General features: G+C 39.0%; 1 protein-coding gene across 7 annotated transcripts; it reads right to left on the bottom strand.

Annotated features, from left to right (window-relative positions):
- Window positions 1-492: 492 nt before the first annotated feature.
- On the bottom strand, window positions 493-22,694 carry pecam1b (platelet and endothelial cell adhesion molecule 1b). Of its 7 annotated transcripts, XM_085460412.1 has the most exons (16): window positions 22,519-22,693; window positions 22,380-22,415; window positions 17,300-17,596; window positions 16,122-16,403; window positions 15,767-16,042; window positions 14,993-15,265; window positions 13,133-13,411; window positions 12,195-12,470; window positions 10,669-10,779; window positions 10,525-10,555; window positions 9,510-9,589; window positions 7,563-7,616; window positions 6,516-6,605; window positions 5,765-5,821; window positions 3,951-3,973; window positions 493-2,146 (listed from the first exon to the last, which is right to left on the bottom strand). In XM_085460412.1, the coding sequence occupies exons 1-16, from the start codon at window positions 22,559-22,561 to the stop codon at window positions 2,045-2,047; spliced, it is 2,310 nt and encodes a 769-aa protein (XP_085316538.1). In that variant the 5' UTR covers window positions 22,562-22,693; the 3' UTR covers window positions 493-2,044. The 7 variants fall into 7 exon arrangements, with proteins under 7 accessions (XP_085316538.1, XP_085316539.1, XP_085316543.1 ...); XM_085460413.1 differs by lacking the exons at window positions 9,510-9,589; window positions 10,525-10,555 and having other exon boundaries at window positions 22,519-22,694; XM_085460417.1 differs by lacking the exons at window positions 493-2,146; window positions 3,951-3,973; window positions 5,765-5,821; window positions 6,516-6,605 and having other exon boundaries at window positions 9,510-9,585; window positions 22,519-22,692.
- Window positions 22,695-23,985: the final 1,291 nt, after the last annotated feature.

The following is a 23,985-nucleotide window of genomic DNA, read 5'->3' as shown; positions in this document are numbered from 1 at the left end:
TGTACAAGCTGTACACTGACTACTTTACATTGTATCAAAGTGTCATATCTTCAATTGTCCCATGAAAAGATATAACAAAATATTTTAAAAAATGTGAGGGGTGTTCTCACTTTTGTGAGATACTGTATATATAATGTTTATCTGGTTAAATTCAGTATAGTTCCTACAACAGTTTTCATTATAAAATATGTTCATCTACAACCCTTAATATGTGTGTGTGTGTGTGTGTGTGTGGCACCAGAGGGAGTGTTCGCCCAGGGCACCAAAGGGGCTAGGACCATCTCTGCCCCCACAGATCGAACTACAGTCATGCTTCTGGTTTTCACTGTAACTCACTGCCACAAGGTGGAACCAAGTACCAACAAACTGTAAAGAAAAGAAAGACTCACCCCACTGGTGCAATGACGAACTCTAGTGGAAATTACTTATTTGAGAAAACAATGATTAGAGCTGTTAGGCTTGATTTCATACAACACACTCAAACTGAGGCGATTGCACCACTTTGTGAATATTTTATTTGAATCATAATAAAAATGGGTATTTTTTTTACTCTAGTAGAGCTTCAGAGAATAAATGCCAAACACACTGAAGCTAAACATGTTGGACCAGAACCCTTTAACTGGGCTTTTTCACATATTTGACACCCATTTGTTTGTATCATAATGTAAAGTCACAACTGTAGTAGCTGGCAGCAGGGGCTTTACTCATTTTGGCAAATGAGATAAACAATAAAAATACTGTACAGGAAGGTGGAGTCTGAATCCACAAGTGTACAAAGCTGTATAAAAGATCAATTAAACTTTTATTTAACACATGTTATTATTAATATTATATTAATATCATTCTTAAACATCATCGTTACATTCGGCGCCAGTGAAATGTTGATGCCCCTGAAGGTGACATTTATCCACCGTGTTCATACAACCATTTCCTCCCCTAACCTAACATTCACACACACTTCAGTCGATGTATCAGGGCAAACTAGGGGTCATGCCCGAGGATGCTCTGACATGCAAAAGAAACCAGAGATCAAACCACAGACAAGTTCATTAGCAGGCGACCTGCTCTACCTCCTGAACCACGGCTAAATGCCGAGATTTCAAGATAGGTAAGAAGGTCGGGATATTTATATAAAACATACCTTTAAAATAAAGAATATGGAGGATGCTGTTTTGAAAATCTATATTTTTTTGATGGTGGGAAATTACAAATCAACATGAAATTAAAAATGATTAAGTCAAAAAACAGGAAAATTTTAAAAGGATATATACATTGCTTTTAATGATTATGCATGCATGAATTTTTAAGAACTGAAACTGTACATGTAAGAGTAACATGTGTGGTGAGGGAGGAGCAGCTAGCAGGCCCAGTGGGAGTGTAGCATGGAAGTCCAGTCAGGCAGGTAGGACACCGGGCTTTTATTTGGCATTAACAGTAAGAAGTCGATAGTGGAAAGTTCTCCACGGCTCTAGACAATCCGGCCATACATGTCCCGGGGTCAGGTAGATGTCTGCACCCGCCCGTTACAAGGTCTTTCTGATATCAGGTGAGAAGAGAGCAGCATGCTCTTCTGCACTGGCTGCAGACAGTCCAGTGTAAGGGTCTCCCCTGCTACCACAATAGTGTAAAGACACCCCCTAGCGGTGCAGTGCCATAATGACAGTTGTTACACAGTGCCAAAACTGTAATGTGGGTTTGTTTGTTTTTTAATATGAACAACTTAAATCTTTGGTTTTAAATTCCACTTTCTCATTTTTGAAAATGAAAAAGTAAAATAAGAAAAAGGAGGGAACAACAAAAAAAGTAGCATCTGTACACATAACTGCGATGCATTTTTTTGAACATTTGTGTGTTTCTTTTTCGTTTAGAGTTAACCTCATTTTACCTGAACTCCCTTTACATCGCATTGGTATCTTTGTATGTGACAGAGAGACATATTTCTGATAACAAATGTCATACTCATGCATGCTCATTAAAAAAAAAAAAAAGCTCAACAAAAACAGCACAGCAGTACGAGAAGACTGGAGAGACAGCTGTGATCTTATTAGTCCACCGGCTCAGGGAGGTCCTGGTAGCTGTGGACCTGTGGATCGTACTGACTAATCTCAAATTGTTCACGGTTGAGCTCAGCGTATTCTACCGAACCCTGCAGACACACAAGCAAAGACAATAAAGATTCTGATTATTAAATACACAACACAAAGCAGTATTTGATCGTGGCTGCAAATAAGATATGATACTTTCAAATCTGATTTTATGTTTTATGCTTATGTGGATTTTATGCATCATAACAGATACCAAAAGCAAAAACTGCAAATTGTCTACCAAATATTCTGACCTGAGCAAACCAAATCTGCTATCCAGAACACACAACAATGAGAAATTAGCCACTTTTAGACAGTGATGTCACATCCTCAGTTTATTCTTCAAATTCCCCAGTTTAACCGCCTTGAGCACCATTTAAGGACAAATAGCGCGGCCATCAGTGGTATGTTTAGAGCTCAGTGGGAGACAGTATGTTGGCTGAGATGGGATTGAAGGTAATTTGACTGGACCGCAGCGCCTGATCTGACTGCCTGATAGGGAAGGAAGCCCCGGCCCAAATGCTTTTGTTCTCGTCTGGAAACTTTGACAGCCGTTTCCCTCTCTCTGGATTATCGGCCTGCAGAGGGTCACCGAGAGCAGAAGGATACATTACATGAGTTACTATATAAAACTGTGGTGACTATTTTACCCACTGGCAGAAAAATACAAGTGTGCAATAAAATGAAGATAAACTTATACTGCTTCTCATCTTGTGTCACTTCCAGAAGAAGATAAAAGCATGAATCATTCATTAATGCATAAAAATATACAGCACCAGTACTAATCATCACTCCACAGGTGCTTATGCATGATTCAACTGACGAGCTGTACCCGCCATTATCATGAACTCATACACTCAGTGTGCAATACTGAGGCTTTTAACACTTGAATGTAACAAGTGAAGTGAATACATTCAATGCATTTATAACTCATAATACCTCATCAAATTTAGATGCAATCTTAAGAAGATTACGGATGCATTAATCCGTGTGTGATACTGAGGAAGTGAAGAGGTTAAAACTCCAGCAGCACTTTTATAGAAGTATTTAATTGTTTGACTGAAGTGCTTCAGGGCCGTCATAAAAATAGAAAAGAACAAGTCATATACGTCCTCTGCCATATCTAAGGATGGGCTGGGCATCTACAGCAGTCATGTGGCTTCAGGCCATGGAAAGGGGTCCAATAGAAAACCTGGGTGGCACCATTTTGTTCCGTAAATCGTTGAAGTGCAACTGAAGCGTGCTGTTGAAGTTTTGCACCACTTGAAGTTGATAGGTCTGCTTCCAAAGGCTCCCAAAGGCCACCCAGACTCAGTGGCAGATCCATGTATGACATAGCAAATCTATTTAAAATGATTTTGCCTCGTGATGATTCTGGTGAAGGCGACAAGCTAAAACACCTCAGCTCATACACATGACAAGTCTCCAGACTTCATCATCTCATCTGTGCACCTTGGAAGCAGGTGCCAGAAACTTCTATGTTTTTATATTCCTGAGCGTATAAAGTACAGTAAACACAATGGATGTTTCTGGAAATGACGTGATGTACAAGACTGAAGGAACTCCTGTTATCAAATTAAACATGGACTCTGCTTTTGAAAACACTAAAAAAAACATGAGATTACTGTTACATGTCTTGTATTTGTCTTGCTATGATAACTGGGACATGCTCCAGCCTATCACAACCTTGATAAGGATAAGAGGAAGAGAATCAATGGATGGGTGGATGTCATGTATTTGTATACTTAATATAAGGGCGTATAAACAGGTCACAGGCAGTAATAAAAAGTGAAACATGTGCTCTCTTGCCAACAATCCCACCAAAGACGTCTGAAGACGAGTGTGACTGTGCAGATAATTACTCACATAGTCGGGGGGATCAGCAGCACCTGCAGGAAATAGTATCAGTGGTTAAATGTGCATTGGTTGGGTGTGTACACTGCTCAGTCACTGGCTGACCTCAGCGTCATTCATTAGTCATTTGGCAGTTATGTTGACCTGGGTGACCTTGCTGACTCATTCGTTCTTCCTCTGCAAAAGCCTTTGTTTCAGCCTATAAGTTCAGTCTCAGTCATCCAAATCGATATCTACCACATTCTCTCTTTTAAAGATTCTTCTCTCATCGTCTTTTATCAGTGCTGGACAGGAAACATTAGGACTCCGATGGACTTCTTGATAGAGACATGCAGCGTCTGGCTGCTGTTCTAATAACAGGAAGTCCCTGCCAGTAGTAACAGGATATGGTCATGGTTGTGTAGCTGGAAGGGGTAAGCTGTCTTTCTATGAGTAATGGAAGTTTTTAATCTTCAAATGATATTTGGTTAGATCTGAAGTGTCTCTGATAAAATCAGACTGCAGGTTTTAAAGCTGCATTATCTCATTATTTGTCACTCAGAAGCAGCACAACCAGATAATAAGCTTATATGATTAAACAATCAATAGGCTGATAACCAAAGCCTAATTATATAGACTCAGAACAACACTGGCTTTCATTGGGAGGTTTCCATACTACAGAGGACCAGAACTGCAGGTCTTTACAATACTGACATTTTTCGTTTTTAATTTGTATGTATGTTTAATGAATGTCTGGATTTATTTATCCCACAATTTCCACATATATTTATTCACATTTTTGTGTTTTTGTAACAATTTTTTGTATTTTCCCCAAATTTTGTGGAAAACCCTAACAACAAAAGCAAGCAGAACAAAGAAAGAGCAGACTGTCAACTGATATCGGCTGAAGAGTAAAATTATTGTTTGTGTCAGTAGAGTCTGAGAGCAACAATAAAACAGTGAACATATTATTCATAATACAGCACAGGCCTAATTTAAATGTTTAAAATTTTTTGATGGCTCCATTTTTTAAAGGCAACTAAAATATTGTAAATATCTCAAATTAATTAACTCTTACATTAATTATTATTTACGGTGGATATTCTGGCATATCATTCTTTAGTATGTGCTTATTATTCTTTATGTACCTATTATTTATTTGATGTTGGCAGTTTTAGCCCTCCATATCACAAACTCTTAAGGAAGACATCAGACTGCTGAGCAGCACCATTGTGAAACTAACTTTCTGAATAGTTTCTCACAGATTAAGTTAAGCAGTGTGAGAGAGGTTCATCTGTGGATGGTGAGATGGTGAAAATAAAAAATAAATAAATTGCTGTTCAAATTTTAGCCTACTGCCTGATAACATTTAGAGAAAAACACATATTAGTGGGATAAAATGCCTTTTCATTTTATTAAGAATACATCGACTGTCTCACAGCAAGAGTCCTTTCTAACAAAAAACTGAAGTGACAAAAACTCATTTTCCATGACAGATGGTTCTGCTGTTTTTCATCTGAGAATGAACAAATCCATCAAATTTGAATAAACATCTACTTAATTATAAATAATTATAGGGGCAAATTAAACATAATTTTTTTTTAATGAAATAGGTTTTTCCAGTTTTCCATATTCACGTTCAAAAGCAGCTTATCTGAGCTGGTTAGGAAACCAAAAGAATGAGCTGAAAGATGCTAAAACAGTTTCAAAAGCTGAAGCAAATTGAAAAGTTTGGTAAAAAAATAAAAATAAATCCCTTTGTAGTTATATAAACAAATCTAAAGTTAAAATGTAAAATCATAATTACAAAAATAAATAACGAGAGCTGCTTCAAAGATCAAACTCACCATTTGGAGAGTTTTGGAGCTCACTGTAAACTGTGTCTGTGCCTTTTCTCAGTGGAACTGTTAAAGTCAAAAGAAACACATTAGTCTGCCTGAGCATCAAAAGACAAACTTTAGCAGATACTGTCTCTGTGATCTATAAATAGGCAGGTTATGTCACACTCCAACTGCCATCTCAGGTCCGATGGGACCTTGAGCACAAGACCACGAGGAAGAAGAAGAAGCAGAAATCACTCTGGCGTTTAGTTAAACCCTTCCTGTTTATAAGGTCTGCAATGATTGTGGAAATCCCAGCAGTTATCTCTGCATTTACAGCAACCTGGAGATGTATTAATTATGGGTAATTAGACCCCTCCTAGTACGCGTTGGTTGCTCTTATCAACTATAAAGGAAGTGCATAAAGCGGTGAAAATGACTTTTTTCAGGAGGTTTGGGGAAACTGCGAAGAAAGGAACAAGGACAGACCAACAAAAGGTTTAAAAAACATTTTGTGTAAAGCTGCATATTATTATATATTAAGCCATTTATTTATTATTTACTTATTTTCTCTATTTGTTATTGTATTTATTTCACCCCTCTTTTCCCTCTTCATTCACATCGCACACAATAGCTTCCTAATATTCCTGACGACCGGCCTTGTTTCTATAAGTATTGTATGCCTAAGTCTGTGTCCTAATGTGTCTTCTCGCACAGTTGTTTCATTTTTTTAAATAAATACTGGATTATTTCCCTTCTGTGTTCGTGCACTGCTGACCTCTGGCAGGATCTGTTGACCGGGCGTGCACCACCTCCGTGTACTCCACGTTAGGCTCGTTGGACACCTCGCTGATCTCATCATCGCTTTCTGCACCAATAAAAAAATCTTTAACACACTGAACTCATATGATTGTTGGGTTTTTCTCTGTATCTATGAAGCGCCTTGAGGCGACTTTTGTTGTGATTTGGTGCTATATAAATAAAATTGAATTGAATTGAACTATTTCACTTTCATCTTGCAATGCTATAGCTATGAAGCCAGGCTGGAAAAAAGCTGTGGTATAAATCTGGAGGATGGCTACACAATTCCAGCTACTCCCAACTACACCAGGAAAACCTACTTTGTAAGGCTTAAATTCCTTTGAGAGGTACATTTTTAGTAGAAGGATCATCTGACCACGTGACCTTCTTCTTCTTTTTTTTCTAGAATAAATTCTGCACTTTAGAGCAGGGGTCTCGAACTCCAGGCCTCGAGGGCCGGTGTCCTGTAGGGTTTACATGTGTCCTTGATCCAAAACAGCTGATTCAAATGGCTAAATTACCTCCTCAACATGTCTTGAAGTTCTCCAGAGGCCTGGTAATGAACTAATTATTTGATCCAGGTGTGTTGACCCAGGGCACGATCTAAAACCTGCAGGACAGGCCTGGAGTTCGAGACCCCTGCTTTGGAGAAACCATGCAAAGTATAATGGTGTGGGTTTAAATTTGGATTTTTATTTTTTTAATTCGTGTTATTGTTTCAGGCCTCATAGCTTCAGAAGAATGTGGGATATCCACATAAAATGTTCAGGGCTGAAAAACAGATGTAAGCTCTGTTCAGAGCTGCAACCAAATCATTTTCACACCATGTGTCACAATCAGTCTTTTTTATAAACTTCATAATGGACAGCTGTCATAAAGTGAGACAAAAGGGGTAAAGTTATTTTAAAAAAGAATAAGCTGTTTCTGAGGGGGTCAGGTGGGAACTTTCTCTCTAAATTTAACTCATTTTAAATGAAATCATGTCAGAGCATTAAACAGTGATGATGTTCGTATCTCATCTCACCTGTTTCAGGTTTCCGTTTACTCCACACGCTGACTTCAGCTCTGTCCACCTTCACTGTAAAGCAGACAGGCAGATTGATTGACTGCTTAATTGATTACAGGTTATTAGTCATCCGCCAAAATTAAAGTAACAAAAAATGTGCACCAGTAAGAATAAAAAAACATACCTTAATAGGTAACTAGTAGTAAACGCTTACATTACATAACCACAGGTGTGGTTCATTACTTTTTGATCTCCTTGTTGCTGTTGGGTGTGCGGCTGGTAGCCTCACACACAGAGTTACCAGCCTCCCCATCTAAGTCTTGTCAAGAATGAGAATAAATGCATTTCCCCAAATCTCCCTTCATGTTTTCACATGGTCAGAAGAGATAATGAGATAAACTTTTGGCGGCACACTCCCTCAGCTCGGCCCACCGGGGGAGATTGAAACCGTAACAAAAGCAGCAGATTTTAGATTCTCATCTGGAGCACACAGAAATCTTTTACTGCTTCGTAAACAATAGGTTGTTAATTCAGCAGCGGCTGAAAAGCAAAAACAACTTCCCAGTTGGTAAACCAAAGCTTGTGTGATTAATTTCCTCCACCTACTGCACTCATTCAAACTTGCCTGGGCTGAAACAAAATAAGCTCCAACCCTCCTCACCAACACTGGTTTTTATCAGCAACGATCCCCGTGAGCGTGCTCTGCTCCAACATAGGAAGTCTCTTGCAGACTCCATTGTTTCAGTTTTTCAAGGAAGTCTCTGTTGCACACATTCTTTCTCAGATATTAATGTTGATTTTTTTTTTTGCCTTGGGTATAGGATAACCAAACACTATGCATGTATGATAATAATAAATATTATTCTTGGACATTTTTACACAAATGTATCCTCAGATGAGCAGGAAAAAAGAAGTATAACGAATAAAGGGCACCAACACACCTCTAAATTAAACCATTATATTTATTCTACAAGTCTCTCTTCCAGTCAGAAAAGGGATCAACCAAAAGTATATACACACGTTTCCTGTGAGTATAATAAAGCGTATTTACAAATCAGCCCGATTTTAAAAATGCATTTGAGACAAGTAGAGCAAAGTAGAGTTGTAGTCGTGCAACTGCAGACAGACACAGTGAGCAAAGAAACAAACAGCCAGACACGATAATGTTTGGTATAAATTCAGAGGCCATTTAGGTGGCAGGAGGAGGGGAGAGGGAGCAGTGAGTGTAGTTTTTTAGCCTCCTTTGTAGTGAGAAAATATCTGTCTATAATGTCCTAAAAAATTAGCATTATTAACAGGATTACTTTTGCTCGTATTCATCCTGAAATGTCTTTCTGTGAACTTCCTTTTCCTTCAGAGTAAGTAAACATTGCATCAATGTCCCTCCGCCCACTGCTGGGGCATCTCTACACTGTGGCTGGGATACTGTAGCTGCTCCTGTTGCTGATGTCAGCAGGTACCGACGCCACGCTATGTCGCGTCCCATTGGTCACTCTCCCCTCCTTGCCATCAAAGAAAGACACTGCGTCTGGAAGAAGATGATAACGGGCGCGCTGAGCAGTTTGCAACAAGTGTGACAATCAGTGCCCTGCCATGTGACTTCACTATCACCCAGCATGCACCTAAGGCTGTTTACTTCCTGCAGCAAAATCCTACATTTCCTGCCTCTGCTTAGACACAAACATTTCCAACTAAAATACTAAAAACAGTGACAGCAAAGACAGACAACACACTCAAACATGTGAACATGAACAGAAGGGCAACACAGACTGTACCACAAACAAAAGGTAACCAGGTCTCCTTTGCAGGAGCCATGCATGCATAGTAGAACATGGATCATTGGGGGGTGTGGGTTACATGCTGCAGGCTACGATTGTGCGAGTGAGGGGAAGGATTATTGGATGGTAGCATAATGACTAATGAGGCCAGTTAGTGACACACAGGAGAAAAGTAAAACCAATCTACCTGTGGCTGCATTATAAACGTCTGTGTCGTGGGTTAGATTCACTGTTAAAGGGTCATCTGATTTAGGGCTCGAAGGCTTTCTGAGAAATGGTGAAAATAAAGTTAGCTCAGGCAGCAGTGAATTCAAAAAGAAATCAAACAAATTCCACTAATCACCATAGCAACATACATAAAAACAAAACTATAGAGGTGGTTCTGCATGTTGTGGTCATTTGTTCTCTAGCTTACAGCCTGCTTCTTGCCTGCACATGTTTTGTTTATAAAAATCAACCATGCCTGAATAAGCAGATTTAATAAGAGTAATTGAAAAAAATTGACTTTTTGGAAAACTGGCTAAAACAAAAACCCAAAACAAAGCGCAGGATATGTGCTGTGATTGTTTAAGCTCGTAGTTTCATTCATTTTCTACCAGGGTTTATAGTATTGGTGTTTTTTAATTAACAGTTAGTGTATTTGTGATTTCTTTTAAACATAGACCAGAATAATAAAGCACGTGCTGTATTAGATGTTTGTATGATGGCTTATTACAGCCGATGTAGGTAGGGTACTATTCAGAGATAAGGATATTCTTGGACATTAAAGGCGATCTATTACACTCTTCCTCATTATCCTCATCAATATCATTATTGATGTTCATGTGAAACATAGCCAGATTTTCAAATAGTAAGGTCAGTCTCTGTCCAGGTAATTTTCAGATTCAATGCTGTGGGTGTGAGCACAGAAGCCACACCCACCTGCTGTTTAAATCTTCTATTTTCGAGGAGCAGCCAATCAGAAGACGGTTGAATTTAAGAAGGAGGAGTTGAAGAAGCTTGCTTCAGACAAACAAAAGATCTCCTTTAAACTTTGTAACACATGATCTTTTTGTTATTTTAACCACACTAATATGCACAACAACCAGTATAGTTCTTTAGAGACACCAAACACTACTACAGGACCCGAGCCATGAGCGAATAAAACTAACATCTGCAATATCTGTGACATTCAGAGGAAGCAAGTATTCATGATAACTCACACCGACAGTTCAGCAGCTGCTTCTCTTCTATCTACAATAAGAGAGGACAAGTGAGGGGAGCAGAGGGAAAAAGGCGAAGGACGGTTGGTTGTCATACATAGACAACAGAGGCCTGAGTTGCTGGAGGATTGTAAGTCTCTCTACCTCTCTTAGATTTGATGTTCAGCATGCTCGCCACCAAGAGCAGAACTAACAGCAGCAGCAGCAGCAGACAGGCCACGACAATCAACCCTTTTTTCCACGGTGCCATGAATACTGTAGAGAGACACAGATGGGAGGTGAAGTCGGTAACACAAAAGAACATAAAAGGGAAAAAACAGCAGCTTATGAAGGAGAAGAAGGTGCTAAGATGGGGTTAAAGGTAGATGAATACAATGATCATTGTTTTTGTTTGTTTGTTTGGAAACCTTCCACGTTTAAACCGTTCCTCTTTCTAAGCATTACAGGAGATGGAAATGTGCGTTTGCAGGACAGTCAGTGTGTGCAGTCTGAAATATCCATCTGCAGATCTGGAGACATCTTTGTCAGCTTTTACTATCATCAAGTCAAAATTCAGAATACATGCCCCAAAATGTTTTTTATAATGTATTCCGTTACATTACTCAATGAGAGTAGTGTATTCTGAATACTTTGGATTACTTAATATATTATCAAGCTTTTTACATCTACATTAATGTACTATTGCTGTGTGATTTATTACTTTTACCAATACCAACTAGATCTTGAAATCTTAATATAGATGTGTAACAGTAGGTGGACATTAGGTAAGGCTTCACTTTTTGCAGCGATCCCGTGTAGAAAACTATTCCGCGCGTATATAAATCAGGTCCGCGGCTCCGAACCACAGTAAAGGGACCTCTGGCTAATGCTTCATGTTCCATGTCGGGCTCGTAACCAAAAACTAGCGTTACTTTGTTGTCTGGGTCAACTTTGCTAGCGAGAGACAGAGAGAGGCGAAGAAAAGCTGCTCCAACAGAACTTATTGTTTCGGAGGAAAACACGAACACAGTGTACAGTTAAGTCTTGATAACTCACTTACAACTGGGCTGCACTGCCCATGAGACTACATTCTTTAGGGCTATGCCTGTAACACTCTGCCTATTGCCTTCATATTAAATAATTGTTTGAGCAATAATTTAAAAAAATATTTCATTACATCATTATACGGGCCGCAAGTAGAGGTGACATGGGCCCCGAGATTGGACTCAGGCACTCTGTTATTGCGTGTTTTGTTTCCACCGGCGTGGAATTACCAAAAATAGAGAGGAGACAGCCTAACATATGAAACAGGAAAAGACCGCCGTGTAATCCCTTTATTTCAACAAAGTAACTGTATTCTGAATACCACCTTTTAAATGGTAAATAAAGTTACTCATATTTTGTATTTTAAATATGTAACGCCGGTACATGTATTCCGTTACTCCCCAACACTGTCTGGGACAGAACATGTGCTAAACTAACTGGCTAAAGTCATAGTGAATCCATCCACCTTAGCTGCCTTTCTGTCCTACTGGCTACTTGTGGTATTGCAATGCAAAATAAATTTCCTGCAGGACTGAAGACTTGGTTAGACTGAAGAAAAGGTCGTGGTTTGGGGCTGTTTCTGACATTGAAATAAAATACTGTACGACCAATAAGAGCAGGGTGATGCCTGCTGAGCTCAGTCTCACCTTGTACATTTACGTTCTCACTTCTGACCTTGTTGGCGCCGTTGGAAGCCTCACAGTAGTACTCGTCACTGTCATTTTTGGAGACTGGTTTTATCTCCAAGTTTGAGTAGGTCTCTGTGGTGGTGTTGGTTTGCAACGGTACTACACTGCCGGTTCGGTACCACTTAAAGGTGACTGGCCCTGTGCCATTAACACTACATATGAAATTGAGTTCTTTTCCCTCTGAGATTTTTAGTGAAGAAGGGATGACGGCCAGAGTCATTTGGCTCAAAGGCACTGGGAGAACAAAACATGGAAGCAAAGAGGTGAGATTAGGCAGCATTGTAAAGTTTTACTTTGGCTTTAAAACAAGAACTTAAGCTTACAGTGTTTACAGTGGTTTTTGTGCAGATTAAACAGGAAGGACACCGTTTCTTGTTGTAAATGTAACTAAAAGTTTGAACAGGATGCAAGTTCAAACTGTGTGTGTACTGATTTGAAGAGATACACACTATCTCTTCAAATACACACACAATAGAGTTAGGGTTGGGTGGTCCTTTCATGTTATACCGCTTAATGCCAAAAGGTGTTGCAGTGAGTAAATGCGAGCTTCAATTAACCAGACAAATCATTAACAATAAGTTCTTATTTACAATGTCACCCCGAGCAAAGCTTCTCGAGAAAATAGAGGTGGAATTAACGATAAACGTTCAAAGTTAAAAATCGAATGAATCCAAAAACATCTTAATGTGCCCACTTTTAAAACACTGCCACCTGGTGGTCAAAGTGATATTTTACAGAGGACAAAATTCCCTTTAAAGACAGAGCCAGGCTAGCTCTTTCTGTTGGTTTCCACCCTTTATCCCAAATGTTCTACATATATTCTCATCTCTCATCTTTTATTTAAAAAAAAATGTAAAGAAACGAACAAAAAAAATCAGTTAGGCTTAAATATTTACCGATGACATTCACGCTGAGGTGTTGACTGGAGCCAGTTTTGTTGGAATGGAGACTATTCTTCGCCTCACACCTGTACTGTCTTTCACCAGGCTCATTGATGACATCCATAAAGACAGCTTGTCGATTTTGCTCTCGGATGACTTTTGTGCCCACTTGGACGTTATCCTTAAACAGGGTGTAGTTTATCGGCAGGCTGCCATTCGACTGACACAAGATGGTGAAGCTCTTTTTCAGGATCACCTTGTCCTCAATTGAAATCTTTAGAGCAGAGACATGAACTACAGAGGAGAAACAGAGCACAGACTTTATGAACTGAAAAAGTAAAACAAAAGTTGCTGCTGAAGGCTTAAATAGTGGCTATTTGTGTCATAGTGTAGAAACATAAATTATTCACAATTTAATGAAAGTCTCCTTGCTGATTAAAAGGTGATTTTTAATTTTGTGAACCTGAATGGTTGTTTGTGTTTTTGTGTTAGCCCTTTGTTGGACTAGCAGCCTGTTTGATAACTGGGCCCAACTCCAGCTATCAAACTGGATACGACGATGTTGTAATAATACTAAGAAAGGAAGAATTTTTTTTATCAGCTTTTATTAAGAGCTATGACTGCAATAAAACAATATTTTTAAATGACTGTTTTCGGTTCATTTTCATGTCTCAGAATGGGTTTGCCGATTTACACACTGGTAGTTTTTATTGCTTAAAATCTAAATTGAATTTTAGTTACTGTCAGTGTGGTTAAATTTGTAAAAACAGCAAAATAAGGAGATTTTGATGCATCCGGTTAATCACAGTGAAATAAATACAAAATCGTGAGCCAGCCGCCTCCACTAACTGCCATGGTTAGCTGAAGACAAACAGCTGGATTACAATCAATCACAGTAAACTCTGATTCATTTTTGATTTTTTTTTTTTTTTTTAAATGATACACAGCAAACGTTTCCTGACAATTTCTACATTTCAGATTTCTCAGATTTTTTTCCCCCTGAAGTATATTTTATATTTTATTTTCAAGTCAGGTTTCATAGCCAAGATTCTTGGTTCTAGTTTCCAGTGTTACCATTATTATTATTCCATTATTATCCTTTGGCATTATTGCCTTGATGGAGTAATGTGAAAACAGAGAAAACAGTTCTCCTGGGTGATGGTGGCGAGTCACAGGTTTGCCAGCTTGGAGAACGCAGCTCATGTCCTGTTCGGGAGTTTTATGTTGAGAACTTACTTAGGTTCAGGCATTAGGTTTAACAAAAGGCTTGGTTTAGTACCTCACACATTGAAAAACAAGGCTTTCTCTGTGCATTTAAATGGTCCTTAACATTGTCCTTAAGTGATGATTTAGGAGTAACTGATCTGTCTAAACTACGAGTGTCAGGCAGCGATTTGACAAAAGTATCTGATGCCATGGGAATAAGCGTAGTCTATTAAATTGGCGATGCACTTTATTATTTTTATTTGTTCATTTATTTAAGCAGCTAGTAGCTTTTGTTTTGTTTTTTTACTGAAATTTGATTTCTCTTAATTCAGGTGATAACTGATAACTGTAATACAAGAGCTGGGCCAGCACCAATGTAGAAGGAGTCCTATCATGACTTGTATGTAAAATGGACTTGACTGCACTGACATAACAATTTAGTCTGATGAACCATTAGACCACATTTACCAGGACTCACACATTGTCTCTGCACACATCACGCAAAGCTACTTGAAGACGAGGGACAACCTGCTATACTGCCTGTGCCACATGGACACATCAGTGCATTTAGAGATGAAGCTATTTATTGACACATTTATGCACTGAAGGACCAGAAGGGCATCAGTGTGCACTATACCCTGGACCCAAACAGAGATAAAGAAAACTCACCTTTAGGACGAATCATCAGGGTTTTGCTATCTTTCTTGATGCCTTTGGCTTCAGCTGAGCAGGTGTAGTTGAAATCATTCTGCAGGGCCTTCACATTAAATACTCCAGGTTTACCAGAGCTTGGTAAGTTTTTAGATGGATAAAGAGTGTACTCCAAATCCTCCCTGTTGATTCTTTGAGAGGCAAAACGATCACTGTTGCAGGTCAATGTCATAATTTGCCCTTGAAAGACTTCAGTGGGAGACATGGTGAGACTGGGCACTGAGAAGAGCTCTGTGGATAGGTTTACAAAACACACCAAGTCAGCGTCTACATTTTTGCAAACATTAATGCAGTAACACAAAAAATGCTTAAACTATTTTAAAAGACCATTAGTGTGATAAAGTGCATATTATTATTACTGAAATAGCAAATGGCTACAAAGTTGCATTAATTGCACAGCCAAAGCACTAACATTAGGGCTTCATTAGGGGGTGGGGATAGCTCAGTAGGTAAGGTGGTGGCCCCATGATCGGATGGTGGGGGGTTTGAAACTCTACCCTGAGGTACCCCTGAGTAAGGTACTGCAGGGAGCAGTGTGTAGGGACGGTAATACAAGCACACTCAGTGAATGAATGAATTACTCATTCACTGAGTGAATGGGTTAAATGCAGATCAATAAAGTATACTTTATTATTCAAAATATTGAGTCCATGAACCAGTGGTCCTACAGCCATCCAAAAAATAAGCTTCAGATAACTGTTTACAGAGGTCATCTTTCCTGTGTCCACTTACCAACCACTGAAATCTTCTTCTCAGAGTATTTCTCCACATTTCTCACTACCACTCTGCAGTCAAATGTAAGCGCTTCAGAGGCCTTTGGTACTGCAACCATGTTGTGGTTTATTGTAGAGTTGCCAGTCCTGAGAAGCTTGGTGCCCTGGCTCAGGAATAGCTTGTAACCTTCAGAGCTGGAGTGAACATTTTTTGCACTACACGAGATGTTGAGGTGGTCTCCTTCATAGATTGTGGAGTCAGGGAAAATCTTCAGTTCTGGTGTAATAGAAAGCTCTGTGGAGACAAAATAAATGAAGCACTGAGGTGAGACCAGTGCTTTCAAAAAGCAGCACAGTTTCAAAATGCTACTGACCTTTGACTGAAACAGTGACGTTGTTGCTTTTTGTTGAAGGGAAGGTGTCCTCTGCTGTGCGGATCTTGTAGGAGCAGTGAATTTTGTGGATGTCAGCACCGCTTAACCTGAAAGTGGTCTTTGCTTGGTTGGAGAGTCCTTCCACCCTGCTTATCTGTTCATCATTATCGAAGAAGAAGAAGATGAAGGACCCTATTTCACCCGGAGCTATACAGGTGGCTTGTACCTCCTCCCCTTCATTAACAACGTTCGTATTAAGATGGAGAACTGGCTGCGAGAGTCCTGGAAACATAAACAGACAGATCTCCCACATGTACTTGGTATTGCATTCAAACACATCCACAGTGTCACACGAAGGTTAAAAAGATTTTTGATCATAATCTGATCTTGTTTTGTGCTTTTCTCTCTCTGCTCTCCTTTCTTCTCTTTTCCAGCCAATCGCAGCAGATGGCTGCCCGTCCCTGGCTGCGATTCTGCTGGAGATCTCTACCTGTTAAGAGAATTCTTCCACCTCAGTCTGGCCAATTTTGAGGATTTCTTCTCCAAGATTTTGGGTGCTTTCCCTTGGTGGGTGTACTGATTAGGTAACTTCTCCGGTGTCAAATTTGAGGTTAGTCTCTTTATGGAGATACTTTTGCTGTATTGTGACCAATAATATAACAGAGATGTCAGAACTGGACAGAATTACCCCAGCAGTGATGTCACTAACAATGTCATAACTTGTGCTTTTGGACTGTTCTGCACCTGACAATTATTGTAAGCTGTTGTGCAGGACTGCTGGTACGGTCCACCAGATGGAAAGGCACGAGTGGGTCAGTTTTTAAAGCTTTAAGTACCAGCATAAATGGACATCACATTTCTTGTAAACAATGACCAATAGGTCCCCAATAACTGCGGCTTCAGGCTTCTGCTCTCCACACTAAAAGCGCATATATATAATTTAAGATGATGTCAGGGCTGTTGGCGCATAGTTCTGAGCTTGATGTGAACTTCCCACAGCTGACCAGTGTGTAGGGAGAATATTGCAAGCATGTCAGTCATGTGTCATAAAACAGAAAGAAAATGCAAAATGTGTAAAAACTAATTTTTCTTTCATAAATTCATAAGTACATCCTCATGAATTCAAAAACTCTATCATAATCTGATAATACTGCAGCTTTGCATGAAAACAAACCCACCTTGTACGTTGAGTCTTTGCGCTTTGCTCAACTTGGTGTCGCCTTGGATGTCTAGCTTGCACTGATACAAGCCTGTGCTGAAGACTCTGGCATTGTGCAGCTGGTACACGAAGTCCTCAGAGGAGCCAATGGTCTTGGTGTACACTATCTTGTCATTCTTCAATATGGTGTACTCACGAATCAGCCCCTTGCCAGTACTCGTGCTCACTGTGGCATGGCATCTCAGAGTCACATTGGTCCCCGCAGTCACATCGTTCCTGGGCTCAATGATTAGCTCGACACTTTGAATTTTGAATTCTATGAAATGAGATTTAACAAAATCAGTTAGAACTCATTCATCCGACCATATATCCTCAGCCTAAAACTTTTAACCTCAAACCATTTTTATATTAATTTTACTCCTTTGAGAGTTCAGCCATGTTGAAGTGTACAGTGCAGTCCACTCTTCTTATTTTCTGTCACATATATATTGTGATGTAAGCTCATATTATACACCAGAGTTCCAGATAATGAGCTTAGAGTATGAGCCAAAACTCAGGCTTCAGACAGTTTGTTCTACTATAAATAACTCTGAATTGAATTGACTTTAATTTAATTTGAAAGTAAATTCTACATATTACTTTATGAAGAACCTTATGTTACAGTTCACTACTATTTAGTTTTACAATATTTATGTTTTTCCTCAATGTATCTATCCCGAGCACATCATAGTATAGATATGCTTGGTGGATTTCTTGCTTTGCGTTACACAGTTATATGCTGTTATGTTTGTTTTGACTCAGGAGTGAGAGATTGTTAGTGTTTAGAACTCCCCGTGAAAACAAAACGTTTGATTATGTATTTGTTTTTTAGAAAAGGAGCAATTTTTTCTAAAAGGAGCTGAAATTTACAGGAGCTGTTAAGGAGAAATATTAAGCTTTAACCAAAGATACTCAGCTTGCTTTGCCATTTTTGCAAAAATGAGAGAAGTACAGCTAATAAACAGCAATTATGATCATATAGAAGAAACAGTAAAAGGTCCAGAATTTATCGTTCTTTGAAAATATTTTGAAAATCCTGAATTAGCATTGATATGAACAATATCAACTCAGGATTCCTCCTTATATAACAGATAAATTAACATTGACTTTGGGGGAATAATGACAGGTCTGTGTTAGTAACATGTCACATTTTAATCACAACACAACTGACTAATGATGAAGAAAATGGTTGGCTGTCTCTTATGAGGAAAAACAATCCTCTCCCCAGGGCTTCTGTGCAGTAGGTGCTTGATTTCTCACAAATGGGTTCATATTAAACTGAAACAATTCAGGTGGAGGGTGAAGCTCCAGAAACATTTGTAGCACATGTATTTCAGCTAATGGCCTTCATCAGGGTTACGATTATACTTAGGTGTCCCTGAAGGCACCATGGCAACACTTGGCTGAGGTAGCCAGAACATTTAGTCCACTTGTTCCAGGGAAGAAAAAGGAAATGAGTCTATTTGTCTTCTTGGTTGATTTAATCTATCATGATTCACAAGTTCACCGTTCATCACTGCGTCCTTTACTTTCATGCCACAGCCTAAAAACCGAGCAGTGACAGGTTGGGGGCTCGTCCGGGATGAGCTGCAAAAAAATCAAACTCTGCTTCTGGTTTCATTTGCTTTAAATTTTACAAACAAGAATGACAAACCTTTAAGCCTCTTTGTCCAGCTTCTGAGTCACAGTTCAATCACTTCCTATTTAAAATGGCACTCCCTGGAGGTCATTTTGCTGATATATTTTCAACAACTACAACAAAAACATCTTTAACAGCTGTCACAGTATCGAGTTTCGTGCTCAGGAAGCTGATGTTTTTCTGTGGAATGCCATCATACTGGTAGCTATGTCCTGGCTGGATGTGAGACTCATACAAGAGACAATGCAAAATACAAACAATTCATATTGTATGAGTGTAAAATTCTTGGGTGAAAAAACAAAGGTAGGTGACTCCTCCTCCCCCATTTTTTACTCACAAAACTGATAAGAATCACTTTGTAAACACTACAGGATCATACGTGTGCATTTTTGTATTTGCTCCTTTATTTCTGTCCTTGTGAAACACTCATTTTCTTTGTTTTGTTTAGTTTTGTGTGTGTAATCAGTTTTCTTTTAGTGATGCTTTTTAATTCTCAGCCCCTTTTTTCTGGTTTAATTACATCTGCCATCGTTTACACAGCAGCATGGGAAAGCTTTGATAATCACCGGAGTTAGTCCCAAAGCCATGACTCAGTTATGTTTCACAGGTAAAAACTAATGAGTCATTCTCAGGACACAGGTGTTCATGTTCGCAAATCTTTAGGGACAACACTTTGCATCCTAGTCTCATCTGCAACCAGAGAGGAAAAGACTTTTAAATTAACAACTGTGGTTTTTTTCTGCAGGTAATGAGAAACAAAAAGCATCTGCACAGGTATGTTGAAGTCTCCCCACTAGATCACCATATGGTCAAGTATTAGAGACAACAGGCTGCTGCTGTGACTCAGAGTGTGTTGTTTAGAGGAAGTAAACAAACCCTGAGAAGGCAGGAAAAGCACTTTGTTAGACAAACAGCTACTCGGGGGACCTTTCACCATTTCAGGGTGTGATGAATCTGGAGCATGCCCAGCATCATTCAACAGGACTGGCAGAGCTGGTGATGAGAAAAAAGCATGCATGCAGGGCAGAGATCTGCTGCTGGTGCTCCATACAGATAGTGAGTCACAATACTGACATGTTGAGTTGGATATAACATCCTGCAGTACTAATTTTTCTTATATTTTACTACATAGAAAATAAAGAAATACTGTATGTTTTAATCCACAAAATATCTAAAAATTTTAATTCAGTTTTATTTAAATAGTCTGGTTTAAAACAACAGTTTTCGCTTCTATGATGTCGTACCTGTTCAAACAGTGGGAAGGAAGAACCTAAAATGAAGATATAACACATTTTGGGGTCAGCTTCAAAGAAAGGCAGGTGGGAGATCTGAGATCAAATGTGACATAATTGGATCCAAACTATAATGTGATATTTAAAACACCGGTATCATTTCCTAAATGTTGCCAATGGAAACAAAGGCAACAACATTTTAAGCAAAGTTTTAAAGATAAAGGACTTTTAATGAAAGGTTATTTGACCTTAAAGAGGAGGAATCAGGTCCAGCTGAGGATAAGAGGCGATATTTAGAATATAAATATAATTTAAATATAATATTATATTTAGAATCCCCATATATCGTATATGTTGTCAATACAAATAATCTCTCTGTATAGCATTATTATCACTTTGACCTAAAGATCAGTCTATTGCCTTTAAAAGAGAGGTCAGAGGTCAAATGTGACATGATATTTTAAATCTGTATATGGTACTTTCTACATGTTGACAATACATACCACACTTTTAAGAATCACAGTTTCTAAGTTATATGGCTTTTGGGCGCAGGACAACATGAGTAAAAGGATAAAAGAATAATTGAGTAATCAAAGTATTTAAATATGAGTACTGAAAAATATTAGAAGAGGAGAGCAAAAAAAATGAACCCTTTAGCTGATTTATTTTGTATAAAACATAAAAACATAATGTGCCGTATGGCAAGCAGTACATTTGAAAATGGACTGAATGGCTTTGTGAATATTGAGGCGAAATTATCATTGCAGAAACAATAAAAGACATAAAATCCAAAATGATGTAAAAACAGTTTTTCTCCCTTTGTGTGTAGGAAAACAGATACACACAGCCAGAAGCTCCTAAATGAGCTTTTTTCACTGGAAAGTGCAAAATACTATGTACATGTAAATCTGGAGATGAAAAGACTGAGATGTATTTAAAAAAACTGCACATTATAAGATGTATTTATTATTGTGTTTATTGTGTATTATGTATTTATTAGTACTGTATGTATTTATTTCCTACAATGTGTCTCGCCTGTACACCCAGCTGTGTGTGAAATTTGCTAAAAATGTACTTTAAATAAAAAAAAAACCCTTTTATGTCTTTATCTATCTATTCATTTAAGAGTGTAGTGTGTCTTGGCTATTGTCTTGTTAAATTATTTACCTCTCCTGATCTTTAACCTCCTAGGACCTGGCGTCCACATAAGTGGACATCACATTTTGGGTTCTCCAGACCAAATTACTAAATTTTGCTCTACGCGGGCCTGATATCCACTCACGAGGACATTATGCTGCCTCTGTTTCATCAAAATTTAAAACGAATATCCTCATACGTGACTCTCATTTTTCTTAGGAACAAAAATCGGGTAAAAAAAAAAAAAAATCTGGTGATTCTTTGTTTTTACATTCATTGGGTCCCAATGTGACCAAATATCAAAGAGAAATTAAAAATGCATGTGGTGGAAGAGTTCGGGTCTTAGGAGGTTAAAACACTTCCATCAGACACAATCTGGAAAGAAGCGAATAAAACTGGTTATTTGTGTGTTTCTACTCGTACTGAGGACTTTAACACTATAAGACACTTGAATCTACACACTCTAGGTGGTTCTTATCGACCACACGAACACTCACATCAATGGATTCATCAGGCGCGATTTGAGGTTCAGCTTTTTTGCCCAGAACATTTCCACAAACACACCTAAGAAATGACCCAAAATGCCCAACAACTGCAAAAGCTACACCTGATTCAGAAAAATACATCAAACACATCCACAAAGCCACTTAAACCTGGGTTTTACTTCCAGTTTGGACCTGCTGATAACACACGCCTTGTGTCAGACGTGAATCTGCACAGCTGCACAGCTGATCCAAAGTGACTCATGCCTTCCATCACAAACCAACTTCAGAGTACAGGGAGGTGTGTGACAACGCTCGCCAACATGTTCCCAACGCTTTGTGTCGCAACTTTTCCACCATGGCAGAGACCAGAAATCTCTGATAACAACTCAGACTGTTTCCACAGTCTTAGTGGAAGATAGGTGATTGACGCCAACCCAGTAAATGGAAAGTCAACAATAAGCTCAATGAAAACAGGTTCTTTCTGAGAGCAAGTTCAGCTCTTGTGTTTCCTGCAGATCAAGTCTAAGCATGGATTTAAATCTCTCATTTAGCTTAAATGGTACTCACCTTGCTGTGTGTTCACCACGGTTGCTGAGTATAGGTCTTGGAAGAAATAAAGAATTTAAACCACAAAGTTAGAGACAATCATCAACTGTATCCTCAAATAAAAAAGTTTCTAGATAAAATTAAAAGTGAGTATTCTCACAGATGGACAGGAGGGTGAGGATGAGCCGTTGTGGGAGGCCCATGCTGTCTTAGGAACGCTGCTGGCTGTCCTGGAGGTTAACAAGCTTGTGACAAAGCTGGCTGCTGGTGTGGTCGTGTGGCTGGTCAGGATCTGGGAGGCGGGAGCGGGACATAAACGTGGTGCTTTAGCTCAGCCGCTCATTGGTAAGGCAGTGACGACGGTTATCACACCAAGCAGTCATCGGCTTGGCTTAATTTGACAGGAAGTGAGTGTTGTTTCCTCAGGATGTTCAAACCGCCCCGGCCTTTGCTGTTGTGGAATGTTCTCCTATGGCCTCCTCTGTGTCTCTGTGTGTGAAATAGTAGCCACAATAATGCTGAATAGCATGGGGTGCAGAAGTGAGGCCTTTGACCTCTGACCTGGCCATGCAGGTAGGGAGAAGAAGACGAGTACAACATTCTTTGCATAGAGAAGCCGTTTCCTGATGGGAAGATGCTTGGCTCAGCTGCTGAAAACAGTTTTCCCTGACATAAATCTGAGCACAGCTCTTACAGGACACATGGAGATGGAAATATTCCCACTACTTTGTTTGGTCTGTGATGTGGTAAAATAATTCCAGAGCAAAATCAACCACAAAGTATTCAATTCTAAATGAACAGATTATAATTGAAGTAAAAGACCTAAAAATATACCTGTGTTTAATTTTAGTTTACTATTAGCTTATTTAAAATTACATAAAACTGTAAAGTGCTTTCCAAAGTTGGAAATCATATGGACAATTAGCTATAAAGGTGAATTAAGTTCTCAGGTAAATAAAACGCTATAAAAACAATAGTAAGGTCAAACTGAACCATGGGAGCGTTTAATATTTAGAGAAAAAAAAACTGGCAAATTAATATTGTAGAAATTATCCAAAATTAAAATACGTTTTCAAGAATTAAAAACTTCCGAAAAACATTGTTTCTTCTTCTGTTAAGGAACCACATCAGCCTCGTCCCTGGACAGACCCCACCCGTAAACAAAGACTAAATGATTCCAGAGGCATTCGAGTGACGTCTGGAGGGACTTGACACAAAAACTTCTGAACGGGTCCAGCTCACTCACGTGTCTCTTCTGAGCCAACATCAGGAGGATTTCCTCAGTGAATCTTGATTTGATGAGGTCACCCACTGTAGTGAGGTCGGTCCAGACTTGCAAAGTGAAGGCTTTGTCTTCATTTTCAGGGTTAAAAAATTATTACTATAATGAATTAAAGTTATAGACAACACAGTGATGATAAAACATACTATAAAGAACAAAAAGAAAATGCAGCTGTGAAACAACCACAGGCCTCAAACCTACTTATCTGCAGTAACCTACCACATGCTTTTACTGCAGCAGTTCTCTGGTTAGTTGAAATGGGAACGGTCAGATTTCATGGTGCTTTTCTATCATCTAACTAAAGAAATGCCAACTTCTATGAGTATGTGCCTTTAAGAAAACCTG

This window comes from Copadichromis virginalis, linkage group LG6, assembly GCF_057382275.1.
Source record: "Copadichromis virginalis isolate Kocher_CV1m ecotype Utaka linkage group LG6, C_Virginalis_male_GT1.1, whole genome shotgun sequence".
NCBI lineage: Eukaryota > Metazoa > Chordata > Actinopteri > Cichliformes > Cichlidae > Copadichromis > Copadichromis virginalis.
This window is presented reverse-complemented; position numbering and strand designations above follow the sequence as displayed.

Coding starts and splice junctions, on each gene's coding strand:
- pecam1b (XM_085460412.1), bottom strand. CDS start 22,561: ATGGGCCTCCCACAACGGCTCATCCTCACCCTCCTGTCCATCT. Junction 13,412..14,992: donor CCTGATGATTCGTCCTAAAG/GTGAGTTTTCTT, acceptor TCTCCTCTGTAG/TTCATGTCTCTGCTCTAAAG. Junction 9,590..10,524: donor GCAGCTGCTGAACTGTCGGT/GTGAGTTATCAT, acceptor ACCATTTCTCAG/AAAGCCTTCGAGCCCTAAAT.